The 14984-nt window shown below is 33.5% G+C and overlaps 1 protein-coding gene across 5 annotated transcripts in view; it reads right to left on the bottom strand.

Moving 5' to 3' along the window:
- Positions 1 to 1208: 1208 nt before the first annotated feature.
- Positions 1209 to 14984, bottom strand: part of LOC138333472 (centlein-like) — a 71907-nt gene continuing 58131 nt past the window's right edge. For all 5 annotated transcript variants that reach the window (XM_069281871.1, XM_069281875.1, XM_069281874.1 and 2 more), the window contains 10 exons: positions 11954 to 12085; positions 11027 to 11173; positions 10670 to 10767; positions 10329 to 10437; positions 9840 to 9899; positions 8617 to 8712; positions 6911 to 7096; positions 5966 to 6187; positions 5614 to 5688; positions 1209 to 1609 (listed from right to left, as the gene is read on the bottom strand). In XM_069281871.1, coding sequence (XP_069137972.1) covers positions 1517 to 1609; positions 5614 to 5688; positions 5966 to 6187; positions 6911 to 7096; positions 8617 to 8712; positions 9840 to 9899; positions 10329 to 10437; positions 10670 to 10767; positions 11027 to 11173; positions 11954 to 12085 — 1218 coding nt within the window. In that variant the 3' untranslated portion in view covers positions 1209 to 1516. The remainder of the gene's footprint in view (positions 1610 to 5613; positions 5689 to 5965; positions 6188 to 6910; positions 7097 to 8616; positions 8713 to 9839; positions 9900 to 10328; positions 10438 to 10669; positions 10768 to 11026; positions 11174 to 11953; positions 12086 to 14984) is intronic.

Below are 14984 nucleotides of genomic sequence, written 5' to 3'. Positions count from 1 at the left end.
TCCATTTTTTGCCTTCTTGTAATTGGCAAAAAATTATATTTATAAATGTCGGTATCAATATACATTGTATTTCAATGTGGGTGATGACCGATCGCCGGGCGGTGCAAACACACATGTACATGTACCTATTCAATATCGGAACAAACGTCGACATAGCATACACAATACCAAATGCAAAGTCAGGTGTGGTACAACCGACAAGTGGCGATCCTCCAATAATGATGCATTCATTCATTTTTGATAAATTCTTATTTAAATCCAGATGCGTATTGGTTAGATAAAATATTTATATGATTCTCTAGAGGAAAATAGCACAACAAACAGATAGATACTACATAAATATTTATTGGTAAATTAATATCACACATACATTGTTTACAATATAAAATTGTATCTTCTGATAAAATGTAAAACATGTCTTTTCTATATACGTATAAAACATATAAATAAAGCACTGGTGTGGATGATGCTTATCAAAGCCTGGACGGAATGTACCAAATAAACAACCAATCATAGCAGCTTATTAGTTATGTCGACGGAATGTACCAAATAAACAGCCAATCATAGCAGCTTATTAGTTATGTCGACGGAATGTACCAAATAAACAGCCAATCATAGCAGCTTATTATTTATGTCGACGGTATGTACCAAATAAACAGCCAATCATAGCAGCTTATTAGTTATGTCGACGGTATGTACCAAATAAACAGCCAATCATAGCAGCTTATTAGTTATGTCGACGGTATGTACCAAATAAACAGCCAATCATAGCAGCTTATTAGTTATGTCGACGGTATGTACCAAATAAACAGCCAATCATAGCAGCTTATTAGTTATGTCATACAGCTTATTAGTTATGTCGACGGTATGTACCAAATAAACAGCCAATCATAGCAGCTTATTAGTTATGTCATACAGCCGGTTAATTTCGCGGGGATAATATTTTGATAATTTCGTGGGACATCGCTATGGTCGCGAAAATTTGATCCACAAAATTTTGAGAAATAGTGAACTCATATAATATCAGGTAAACACTAAGATATCAGGGTTTGTTTATTGAAATGATCTTCAAGTAGATGTTTACAGACAACTTGATATATTCTTCTGATATTTCTAAGGTAGTTTGTATTGTTTTTATATTATTATTAATAATAAATTTCAATTTGACTCAAACAACAAATGTAAGAGGATCAGGCCAGGTTTCCATATTATATATGACGTTAGACCTTTGATGATAACAGTTAATGTAGAATAGAGGAACATTCTCTCCATTCTGAACGGTCCAACACTTGATTAGAAGAGACCTTTTTGAGTATAGGAACTAGTCGCAATGACAAAATCATTTATATAAATCTGCAACCACTAAATATTTCCTATAAATTTATCCTGATGAATTTTTTAACATCACAATGGTATATGTTTATCAACTATGATTTGTTATAAAATGTTCAATAAGTTAATGTTGCTCTACCGTTTCAGTCACTATGAGGTTCTGACTGAGATTCTATAGATGTGCTCAGCTGGCTGTTTGTTGAAGTTTTACAAGAAGTTCACATCTCTCCTCAATCTTCTGGACAAACAGTTCTATGAGTGGCAAGGCAAAGTCATCCTGAAAAATAAACAAATATATACTGATAAAAACTTCCAGACCAAAATTGAAAAAAAATATCAATCAATGATATTTACATGCTGGAGTGAGACTAGAAAACTGGAATTTGTCACAAAGACGTTGTCTCTGCTAAGTGGACCTTTAGCTCCAGAAAATGAGTTGTACTAGCTCACTTGGTTCTTACACTTCTTTTAAACCATTTTCATTCAGAATATCCCTATAGACCAATTATCATTAAAATGGCATGATTCTTAAATTTTTACTCTTTTTAGGTGGGTTATATAGGATTTTTTAGAACAGCTCTTCAGTTTCCATTTCCAGGCTTCTTCGAAACTATAACCATGATATTCAGTGTCCTCCCAAAAACATTTGTATGTACATATTCCCATTGAAATTAAGACAACTCCTTTAGGGTCATGACTGCCGCCTTGGATTTTTTTAAAGAAAAATTCGAACTCCTATTGCAAATCTACAAGCTATCAGCTTTTAGAATATGAAATTTCAAAACAATTAGCCTATTTGTATTTCCAGGAAATCTTAACAAGAGATCCCAGAGGGATCTTGGCCCCCACCAAAGAATGATCTATATCTGACAAAGGAAAGATGGATCTTTTCTCTACTTTTTAAACTTTTTCAAACATACTACATATAAAATTTGAGACAGATCGCTTCAGTACCTTTTGAGAAATAGCAGTAACAAACTTCAACTATCAAAATCCATGATGACTCCTTGGCGGCCATCTTGTTGATCAATCGGTCCCAAATCACAATATGCACAACTAGGGCCCTAGGGGAACCTACATGTGAAATTTGAGAAAGATCCATTCAATACTTTCTGAGAAATAGCGATAACAAACTTTGAATAACAAAATCCAAGATGGCTGCCTGGCAGCCATCTTGTTCACCGATTGGTCCAAAAATGCAATATGCACAACTAGGGCCCTAGGGGAACCTACATATTAAATTTGAGAAAGATCCCTTCTGCACTTTTTGAGAAATGGGGATATCAAACCTTAAATATCAAAATCCAAGATGGCCGCCTGGCGGCCATCTTGTTTTTCCTATCAGCCTCAAAATCTGTATGGCACAAATAGGGACCAAGGGTAAGGCCATAGTTGTGTTTTTTTCTGTTTTGCGTCCGCGTGCGGGTAGGTTTTGTGCTGTTGTGAGGCAAAAACAAACACAAGTTATTATTTTTGGATTTCGTAAAAAGACGTCCGAAAATAAAAATTCCGGAAAAATGCCCGTTTCCGGTTTCAATTTTTGTCAATTGTGGCAAGCATCACCTCAACGCTTGACTCACAGCGAATACACTGATCTCGCAATCGCCCAAGCGCCGCAAGGACCACGAGAAGGCATCTAGCAATCGAGATGTGATGCAGGAGTTTTTCTATCTTTTTCTCTGAAATATACGGGGTGAGGACGGCTAAAAAGTTGTCATATTCGGTCGTATACATTTTGGTCATTTAGAATAATGAAACGATAACATATCCATATGCATTCCAAGTATGAGAACCAAACTTATTCGAAGATTCTTGTTTGGCCAGTGCCCGAGCTCGAGATACAATTTGTTTACAAGATTTTAAAGAACAATAGCTGTTTTGGATACAACTCTGACTCGCCTCTTGAGGTAAACTTAGGAATAAATTGTTAGAGGGGTTTGGTATGTTTGGTGCGTTCTTTGAGTTAAAACTTCAAGATTATAAAAAAATGAAAAGTTTCAAAAGTTAATGCCTTTGGCATCATGATTTCGACGAGTAAAACTGTATTACTAGAATATCCCAATCCAAGTAAGTGTGTCGGAGGCTAAGTTCATTTCAGGTTATATTATTAAAAATCTGCTGATGTACTTTTGATATTAAATATATTAAATCATTTTTATAGATATACTATTAAAATCCATAGCAATTCTTTTGACTGAACAAAGAGACATCGCTGATTGGACACACGTACATGTATTTATGCACACTATTTCTTAGTCAAATAGTGTAACAGACTTTTTTTCTTTGGTTTAATTAAACTTCCAAATATTAAAAATCATATTGTAGTTTTATTCTAACAGACTGTATGTCGATTATGTAGTTGTCGTAGAACAGTTATGACAACTTGGGTTAATGAAAGTATGAATCGCCATGGTCAGTGCTGACTTGCAGAGAATGACAAAGCAGAATTATGATGGATGGATGTATAAAATACAGAAAACAAGTTCCAATACAATGCCTATATAGGCTATTATTAAATGTTCTTTTTTTATAAAGGCTATATTATATGGAGCAACAGCATTTAATAGATTAATTTACAACAGACACCGTGAAAAACACCATTTTCTCATGCTTCAATCTGACAATTCTTTTAATAATTTTTAATGTTGAAATATGTTTGTTGCATTCAATTTTGTGCTCCATACCAATGAATCATTAACAAGGAGATTATTTATGAAATATTGTCTATTCTACCACTTGCAAGAACAAAACTGATTAAAGTGGAAGCATCCCAAACAAAGCGTGGGCTCCGTGTTTTTTTATTCGTGTTTGTTTTTTTTCCTTGCTGGCTGGTAGGTTTTTGAGAATCCAAAGGACGCAAAACAGAAAAAAACACAACTATGGCCTTACCTCAATGTGAAGTTTGAACAAAATTCCTTCAGAAGTTCTCAAGAAATATCGATAACAAACTTCAACTGCCAAAATCAAAGATGGCTGCCTGGCGGCCATCTTGTTTTTTCCGATCAGCCTCAAAATCTGTATGGCACAACTAGGGACCAAGGATACTCTCCATGTGAAGTTTGAACAAAATCCCTTCAGTAGTTCTCAAGAAATATCGATAACAAACTTCAACTGCCAAAATCAAAGATGGCTGCCTGGCGGCCATCCTGTTTTTCCGATCAGCCTCAAAATCTGTATGGCACAACTAGGGACCAAGGGTAACCTCCATGTGAAGTTTGAACAAAATACCTTCGGTAGTTCTCAAGAAATATCGATAACAAACTTCAACTGCCAAAATCAAAGATGGCTGCCTAGCGGCCATCTTGTTTTTCCGATCAGCCTCAAAATCTGTATGGCACAACTAGTGACCAAGGGTAACCTCCATGTGAAGTTTAAACAAAATCCTTTCAGTAGTTCTCTAGAAATATTGATAACAAACTTCAACTGCCAAAATCAAAGATGGCTGCCTGGCGGCCATCTTGTTTTTCAGATCAGCCTCAAAATCTGTATGGCACAAATATGGACCAAGGGGACCCTCCATGTGAAGTTTGAACAAAATCTCTGCAGCAGTTTTTAAGAAATAGTGATAACAAGCATTGTTTACGGACGGACGACGGACGACGGACGGCAGACGACGGATGACGGAACAAGGACGCAGGGCGATTTGAATAGCCCACCATCTGATGATGGTGGGCTAAAAATATCAAAAACCTATTGTGGATGAACAGACATACACAAACACAGTAAATGAATTACTTCAAGCTCTCCCATCTATGATACGTGGCCTTAATTAATTTTCCTCATAATGGGTAGTAAAAGGACAATTGGTTTGAGAGGATTCAACTTATTTGCATATATTTTCTGGTACCCGTACATTATCATCTAGCTATGGTTTTGCCATATCGGTGCGTACTGAACTAGGTACATTTGTATTAGGTCTTTGCATATTACAGAGTTAGCTCCCTTGCTGGTAGGTTTGGATTGTTACATAATTTATGAGCGAATTCACGTTGTTTTCTTCGAAAATTATGATGTTATCGTCGCAAACAAAATTATTTGACCAAATAACCACTGCTGGTCCTGTAAGTGCCCTTCCCTTTTTTATTGCCTCAATTTCATGTTCCTCGAATTAAATACAGACTCAAACTTTAATTGATTTTTTCACAAATTGATTAATCACTTAATTTGTGCAATAACCTTATGAAATGTTAGTCCACGTCCTAATATTTTTTTCATTATTATAAGCGCCCTGGGTGCTTATTGTGTCGAATATGGTAAATCAATTTAATTTATCAAACTCACCTTTCCAGAAATAAGTTTTTCACATTTTTTATTCCACTTCTTGTCCAGCCGTTTGTCAGTATTAATGTCGCTCTCCTGTAATAGAAATAAATTGGTCTACAGAACTGAATACTTTAAACAAGAATAGCTCAGTACCGTAACTTATCATGGTTCTCATACCAAGTTTTATTTAAGCATTGATGTCACAATTTGTTAATTTCATTGAAGTATGAAAGAAATATTGTTCGCTAACTATTGTATGCAGTTTCAAAAAGTTTGCAAACAAAATTTGTTTCATAACCCGTCAAAGTTGAAAAAAATAATAACATCAATTCTTATAATATTGTTTTCAATTCTATATGAGAAGACCTACCGCTATAGAATCTCCATCAGCACTCATTATATCATCCAAGTCGGACTGGCTAAGGTTGAGGATATCCCGAGCTAGACTTTGTGCTTTCTGCAGTGAAGCGTTTCCGTGACTCTGATTCTGAAGCTGTCGTTGAATCTGCTCTTCCTCTTCTTTCCTGGCGAGGATGTCCTTCAGCTGGGAGCGAGTTTGTCCAACCCGCCGCACTAAGTCGTTTGCCAATCCCTAAAATAATACCAAGGTGAGATAAATGTAAGTCAGCATTTAAAAGCATTAAGCCAAATCTTAAAATGTAAACTGGATTGATCTAAAATATAGTTTTTCTTTTATTAATTTCTCCAACATTTCCATTTGTCACCATTTTTGGCAATGATAGAATTCTCTGTCCAACATGTCATGAATTCATATGGCTTAACAATAATATATCTTGTCGAAAGCGTCATATATTTTGTCATCCTGAAATTGTCAGCCCATGGTGAAACTGCTTCTTTTGACACTAATATATTGACTGATCCTTCGTATGTGGGAGAAAATAACCATTTGCTACCTCAGGTGTGTGAAAACAAAAGCTCAACCAAAGAATGGGTTATTGCATATATTTATATCAAAAGCAATTTTTTAGTCACCCATAGTTCATAACAAGAATTACGCGTAATTGTAAGTATCAACCGTAACGCATTGTTGATTTATTACAAAACTATTATAGAATATTTAAAAACATCTGAGAAAAAAAAAGAGCTAAGTATAGTTTAGCATCCTTAAGTTTCACAGCCTCCGAATCCCACACGCTGAAATGAATCCTGCAACAATAAGGTGTGTTGAGGTTATAATGATGTACTTTAGCTATATTTTAAAGTATGGTTAGGAAATGTAACACCAAAGTATTGGCTACGCGAACTATAGTCACGGGCGATACGACTAAAGCACAAATCACACTTTCACACTGACCTTGACAAACTGTTGATAGATCTGTATTTTTCCGTAAGCCACACTCAGTTTGTCCTGAGCCGCCTCGATTGCAGCCTCGCTCTGATTGGCCAGGCCTCGTAACTGTTGTTGTGCCGTCGCCTCTAACTCTCTCACTGCATCCTCCAGCTCCATCTTCTTATTTTGGCAGTCCATCAGTAACTTTGTCTGAAAACATGGATTATTTAACCTCAATAACATTGTCTGAAAACATGGATCATTTAACCTCAATAACATTGTCTGAAAACATGGATCATTTAACATCTGTAACTTTGTCTAAAAACATGGATCATTTAACCTCAATAACATTGTCTGAAAACATGGATCATTTAACATCTGTAACTTTGTCTAAAAACATGGATCATTTAACAACAATAAACATTGTCTAAAAACATGGATCATTTAACATCAGTAACTTTGTCTGAAAACATGGATCATTTAACATCAGTAACTTTGTCTGAAAACATGGATCATTTAACATCAGTAACATGGATCATTTAACATCAGTAACTTTGTCTGAAAACATGGATCATTTCACATCAGTAACTTTGTCTGAAAACATGGATCATTTCACATCAGTAACTTTGTCTGAAAACATGGATCATTTCACATCAGTAACTTTGTCTGAAAACATGGATCATTTCACATCAGTAACTTTGTCTGAAAACATGGATCATTTCACATCAGTAACTTTGTCTAAAAACATGGATAATTTCACATCAGTAACTTTGTCTGAAAACATGGATCATTTCACATCAGTAACTTTGTCTAAAAACATGGATCATTTAACAACAGTAACTTTGTCATATAACCAAGTTTTTTTTTCTTATTTTGGTCGATTTCAGCCCTTTTGGCCCCTCCCACAGCCACAAGGGTGTGAGGTATATAATTCACTGAGTTTGCTTCAGCAGTTCCTGAGAAGAAGTTGAAAATATTTTTTATGCACACATGGCAGACGAAATATTGTGTACATGTAGATTTCTAAGCTTACCCAATACACCACCCGATCACCTGATATATATATATATATATTCATAAAAAAAAACACAACTATAAAAACAGTTTTTTCTCCCTAGCGCTTTCTCGGTCATGAGGACGAAATAAAAACTAATATGAAGTTCCTTTGTCCCGTTCTGAATTTAGCACAGGTTTCATAAGTTTGAATCAAATACATTTCTTTATTTTCTCAAAAAAAAAAAAAAAAGAGAAAATAAAGGAATGTATTTCATTCAATTTATGAAACCTGTGCTAAATTCAGAACGGGACAAAGGAACTTCATATTAGTTTTTATTTCGTCCTCATGTTTTTGTTATTTTCTTCCAGAACCATTCACAATATCTTTATGTACCATGTCATGACGTAATCTTACTATGACGTCATTGTACTATGACGTCATGTTTTACAAATAAAAGAATTCAAACCCCCTGAAGACCGGCATGAGCCGAGACAGCGCTAGGGAGAAAAAACTGTTTTATAGTGGTGTTTTTTTTTGTGTATATGGAAACCATCACATGGACATTGTTCTTTTTTTATTTATATATATTCATATATATGAGATATAGAAAGTATCAAACACTTAACCATGTCTAGACTATAGCCAGGGATGTGAGAGATTTTATCAGCGAAGGGAGACAACCTCTGAAAAGCGAAGAATCATATCCCAGTTTGAACTCTTCTGCATGCATTACCTTTCTCTCCAAATCGTTGTGAGCCTTTAGGAACCTGTCCTCATATTCTTTCTTCTCTCTGGTAATAGCACTGAGTCTCTTTTTCAGTGAATCCGCCTAATTAGGATTACAATATAAAATATTTATTTTATCTGCCTATTCAGATAACAATGTATGGTAATTTCTACTTGTGACCCTTAAGAATTATGTCCGTAGTACAGACACATGTAGATAATTTTTCTGACTTATTTGGGTAGTGATAAGTTACGAATTGTCACGCCACATTCATCACATCATCAACAGTATTCCTTAAATAAGAATTAACATTGGGCTGTTTATCATCTGTAATGATGTAATGCTAGTATGAGTTGAGGGATATTAAAAACAAAACTTTTTTTGCATGGCAACTTAATTTCTGGTTATGGCGATTTAAAATCACAATTTAGACTTCTAAGGTTCTACTTTACCTATATTTGAAACATTTTTGAACCAATTATATTTCCCGATTCATTATAACCTGCAAAATATGTGACATTTAACCACACAGAAATAAGTTGAGTTTACATTACATGTATGACTTTTCCTGGTTATCTCTGATACTGTGTGGGTCAAAGAATTTTTCTTTTCTTCTCCATTACATTGATACCAAAGCAAGACCATAAACGCAATCACTTTGCCAAAACTTTTAAGTCATAAAATGTAACTATTTCATTACAATTTTATGAAACACACTTTTGTTTGATTGAATTCTACTTGACAAAGGCATGCAAAAAGAACACTTTCTAAATTTTGTTACATGTCTGGATATAACAGTACAGAATATAAAACCTATATTTACTGTACTCGTGACCTATCGTATATTACATAAAATCTATATTACCTGTATTCTTGACCTATATCACCTGTATTTGTGACCTATATTTTCTGTATTTGTGACCTATATATTACCTATATTCTTTACCTATATATTACCTGTATTCCTGACCTATATTACCTGTATTCGTGACCTATATATTACCTGTATTCATGACCTATATTACCTGTATTCATGACCTATATTACCTGAATTTCTGACCTGTATTTCCTGTATTTCTGACCTTTATATTACCTGTATTCATGACCTATATATTGCCTGTATTCTTGACCTATATTACCTGTATTTCTGACCTATATTACCTGTATTCCTGACCTATTTTACCTGTATTTCTGACCTATATTTCCTGTATTTGTGACCTATATATTACCTGTATTCGTGACCTATCAGCACCTTCTTGTAGTAGTTTGATCCTTGTCTCCATTTCCTCCTGCAAACAATATAGAAATGTAATCTATATACAAATGGAAGTAGTCTGTGTATGTATAAAACACTTTATTCAATGGAAATAAGATATTATTTTTCAAATAAAATCATGATTTTAAAAATTGTCTCCTTGTTTTAATAGAAAAAACATAAAAGGAAACAGAAGACCTATATCAAAATATTTCTAACATTTTGATCAACCACTGTAGATATCAGTAAAATTATTTATGATATCATGGCCTGGTTTCACAATCATTCCTTAACTTCAGAAAACTTTTACTCCTTAAGTTCAAAATCTCCATAGGAAAGCATTACAGCAGTTAAGGAAAGTTCCTTAATTCAAGATGATTTCCTTAACTTTGTAATGCTTTCCTATAGAGATTTTTCAGTTAAAGAGTGTCCTGAAGTTAAGGACCATATATTTTTGTCTAACCATGCTGTTGGACTCTGTACGGGAGTTGTCCTGTGCGATCCGTAGCTTATTCCTAGTATCCTCAATAAGTGTCCTTTTCTGGTTATTGTCCCTCTCCAAATGATTAATTCTGTAACAAAAGAGATTTGGACACAATCATCAACTAGAATGTTATATGATATTAGTGACCCGATCTCCATATAACATCAAATTTGGATGAAACACAACACTTGAAAGGAGATAACTCAACTATGTTTCTACCAAAGTTTTGACTTAATTTAAACTTGTCCTGAGGGTTTCTTATAAAGTTACCTGTTGTGGAGGTCTCAGTAATGTTACTGACACAAAGGGAGGTAACTCACCTGTCCTGAAGGTTTCGGACTTGATCCTGAAGACTGGTGTTTTCTTGTTTCATCTGTCGTAATGAGGCGGACTGACGACAAACTTCACCTGATGAAATCTACAAAAGTTGAAGAGTTCTTCTTAAAACGAAAATTCCAACAATAAGCACCAGTCACTTTCTGTCTGAAAATTTCACATATAAATACATTCTGTATTTAAGATCTTTATGTTTTAAAATAATAAAAATTTAAATGAACTATTTCCTTCTATACCTAGGATGCTGATGTTGGAAAAATTAATCAATAATTCTCAACTATATATTCAGTTTTACCAATGTATAAATTAAATACAGGGGATAGGTATTGACTAGGTTATACCTTCAATCTTTGTTCTAACACTTTCCAGTCCTGTTCTGTGTGTTTGTCCGTACTGACTGCTGGAGTGACAGCCTCCTCCCTCACGACCTGCTGACTCTCCAGGTGAGCTTTCTCCTTGTGTAACTTCTCAATTTCTGAACTCATTTTCTGTGTGCAACAAAACCAGGTCAACGTTAATATTATCAAACTGAAATAATTTATCTATCAGGTAATATTTGACTTTTTATCTTAGATCTTTTATCCAAAGTATTCACCTTGATTCTAACACTTAATTATTCAATTTAAATCTATTATAATTGAATCTGGTTATATATTGAAACCATGGAGAATTGATAAACTTCATACCACCAGGTTTCCATTATAACAAATGGAAGAAGAACAATGATAGCATGAGGACAGGGATTTAATTTTTCATTTTAAATTAAGTTGGTAATACTTATCTTTATATTCATTTTTATTTTTTTTAATTGAAAATTCAATGAAATTTTAATATCTAAAGTCTAAAGATTCATCTTTTTTCTAATATTGAAGTACTCATACATGTTTCTGAATATTATCTTGAATCAAGTGTTTAATCATAAATGTAGAATTAACATCAAAATGTTTATCAATGTTATACTATCTTTTTTCTTTCATTGATTCAAATATTACATCTTTGTGGTTGTTTTTTTTTATACTGAGTCACTGATTGACCAAGGAAAATCTTACCTGTATATTTTGTTTTCATACATGGTGTCACTGACTGGTCAAGGAAAAATCTTACCTGTTATTTTGTTTTCATTCATGGCATCACTGATTGGCCAAGGACAAATTTTCCCTGCAGATTTTGTTTTCATACGCGGCATCACTGATTGGCCAAGGAAAAATCTCACCTGTATATTATGTTTTGATATGCAAAGTCCCTGATTGGCCAAGGGAAAATCTCACCTGTATATTTTGTTTTGATACGCGGAGTCGCTGATTGGCTAAGTGAAGATCTGACTCTAATTGCTGGCTTGTATCTTTGTGTTCCTGGAAGGCCTTTAGAGTAGCTGCCCTTGAATCTCTGAGGTTAGTTACCTGAACAAAATGATAGAATTATAAATAAAAAATATATAAATTAAATACATTTAATCCAACTTATAGACTCAAATTCAGAAGATTTATGCAAACAATGTACCACAACTGACTTCATTTTAGCTATAACAAGATGACATGGTTCGTACAGATTTTCAAATCAAAATTCCAGCACTTTTCAAGCACTTTTCCAGCACCTTTTCTAGATTTTCAAGCACTTCTTTTTTCTTCTACATTGGACTCAAAATCAGAATTTTCAGAAAACAAGCCTACAATTTTGCAAGCAATTTGTTAGTACAATTTTGTCAGAGTAATTAGATTCAATTACACATTCTTATCAAACAACAAAGTCATCCCAAGTAATGTCTGATTACTGAAATTATGATAAATTGATTGACAACAGAGCTTTTGTCAGTGTTCTGGAGCATGAAGTTTCAATTCCAGCACTTTTCAAGGATTTAAAGAAAAATTCCAGCACTTTTCCAGCACTGACCCAAAATTCAAGCACTTTTCCAGCACTGACCCCAAATTCCAGCACTTTTCATCTTCTGTACGAACCATGGATGAGGAAGGGGTTTGCAAGATTTCCTATCAACCTTATTTAAGGTCCATAATTAGTAATTACTACATCTGTCAGCCTATAATATAAGAACAGCAAGTTTTGTTTGAGGTTGCCTAGATATATATACTACCAGCCTCATATATATGATCTATGCATGTATACAATGTGCAACTTGTGGTAAGCAATATTTTCTGTCAACCTATCTAAATCAGTAACTTTTGTTTTAGTCAAGCAAATTGGTAAAAAAAAAATAGACTTTTGGTGTAATTACCTGTAGATATTATTGATCAGTATTCCATTATTACTGTAGATTACTGATATAATTACCTGTATGTTGAATTGATCAGATTTCCTGTATTATTATGTAACTCAGTATTACTGATATAATTACCTGTAATTATATGATCAACCTGTAGTTGATTAATTACCTGTGTTGATTATTGATCAGATTTCCTGTATTACTGATATTACTGTAGTTGTTAATTACCTGTATTTACTGATGACTTATTACTGATATAAAGTACCTGTAGATTTCCTGTATTACTGATGTAATTACCTGTTGTTGATTATTGATACAGATTTCCTGTATTACTGATGTAATTACCTGTAGTTGATTATTGATCAGATTTCCTGTATTACTGATGTAATTACCTGTAGTTGATTGGTCAGATTTCCTGTATTACTGATGTAATTACCTGTAGTTGATTATTGATCAGATTTCCTGTATTACTGATGTAATTACCTGTAGTTGATTATTGATCAGATTTCCTGTATTACTGATGTAATTACCTGTTGTTGATTATTGATCAGATTTCCTGTATTACTGATGTAATTACCTGTAGTTGATTATTGATCAGATTTCCTGTATTACTGATGTAATTACCTGTTGTTGATTATTGATCAGATTTCCTGTATTACTGATGTAATTACCTGTAGTTGATTATTGATCAGATTTCCTGTATTACTGATGTAATTACCTGTAGTTGATTATTGATCAGATTTCCTGTATTACTGATGTAATTACCTGTAGTTGATTATTGATCAGATTTCCTGTATTACTGATGTAATTACCTGTTGTTGATTATTGGTAGATTTCTGTATTACTGATAATTACCTGTTGTTGATTATTGATCAGATTTCCTGTTATTACTGATGTAATTACCTGTAGTTGATTATTGATCAGATTTCCTGTATTACCTACTGATGTAATTACCTGTAGTTGATTATTGATCAGATTTCCTGTATTACTGATGTAATTACCTGTAGTTGATTATTGATCAGATTTCCTGTATTACTGATGTAATTACCTGTAGTTGATTATTGATCAGATTTCCTGTATTACTGATGTAATTACCTGTAGTTGATTATTGATCAGATTTCCTGTATTACTGATGTAATTACCTGTAGTTGATTATTGATCAGATTTCCTGTATTACTGATGTAATTACCTGTAGTTGATTATTGATCAGATTTCCTGTATTACTGATGTAATTACCTGTAGTTGATTATTGATCAGATTTCCTGTATTACTGATGTAATTACCTGTAGTTGATTATTGATCAGATTTCCTGTATTACTGATGTAATTACCTGTAGTTGATTATTGATCAGATTTCCTGTATTACTGATGTAATTACCTGTAGTTGATTATTGATCAGATTTCCTGTATTACTGATGTAATTACCTGTTGTTGATTATTGATCAGATTTCCTGTATTACCTACTGATGTAATTACCTGTAGTTGATTATTGATCAGATTTCCTGTATTACTGATGTTCCTGTATTACTGATGTAATTACCTGTTGTTGATTATTGATCAGATTTCCTGTATTACTGATGTAATTACCTGTAGTTGATTATTGATCAGATTTCCTGTATTACTGATGTAATTACCTGTAGTTGATTATTGATCAGATTTCCTGTATTACTGATGTAATTACCTGTATTATTATTGATCAGATTTCCTGTATTACTGATGTAATTACCTGTAGTTGATTATTGATCAGATTTCCTGTATTACTGATGTAATTACCTGTATTGATTATTGATCAGATTTCCTGTATTACTGATGTAATTACCTGTAGTTGATTATTGATCAGATTTCCTGTATTACTGATGTAATTACCTGTAGTTGATTATTGATCAGATTTCCTGTATTACTGATGTAATTACCTGTAGTTGATTATTGATCAGATTTCCTGTATTACTGATGTAATTACCTGTATTGATTATTGATCAGATTTCTGTAATTACTGATGTAATTTTGTAACTGATTCGTTGATTATTGATCAGATTTCCTGTATTACTGATGTAATTACCTGTATTGATTATTGATCAGATT

This window comes from Argopecten irradians, chromosome 10 (assembly GCF_041381155.1).
Source record: "Argopecten irradians isolate NY chromosome 10, Ai_NY, whole genome shotgun sequence".
NCBI classification, from domain to species: Eukaryota; Metazoa; Mollusca; class Bivalvia; order Pectinida; family Pectinidae; genus Argopecten; species Argopecten irradians.
This window is presented reverse-complemented; position numbering and strand designations above follow the sequence as displayed.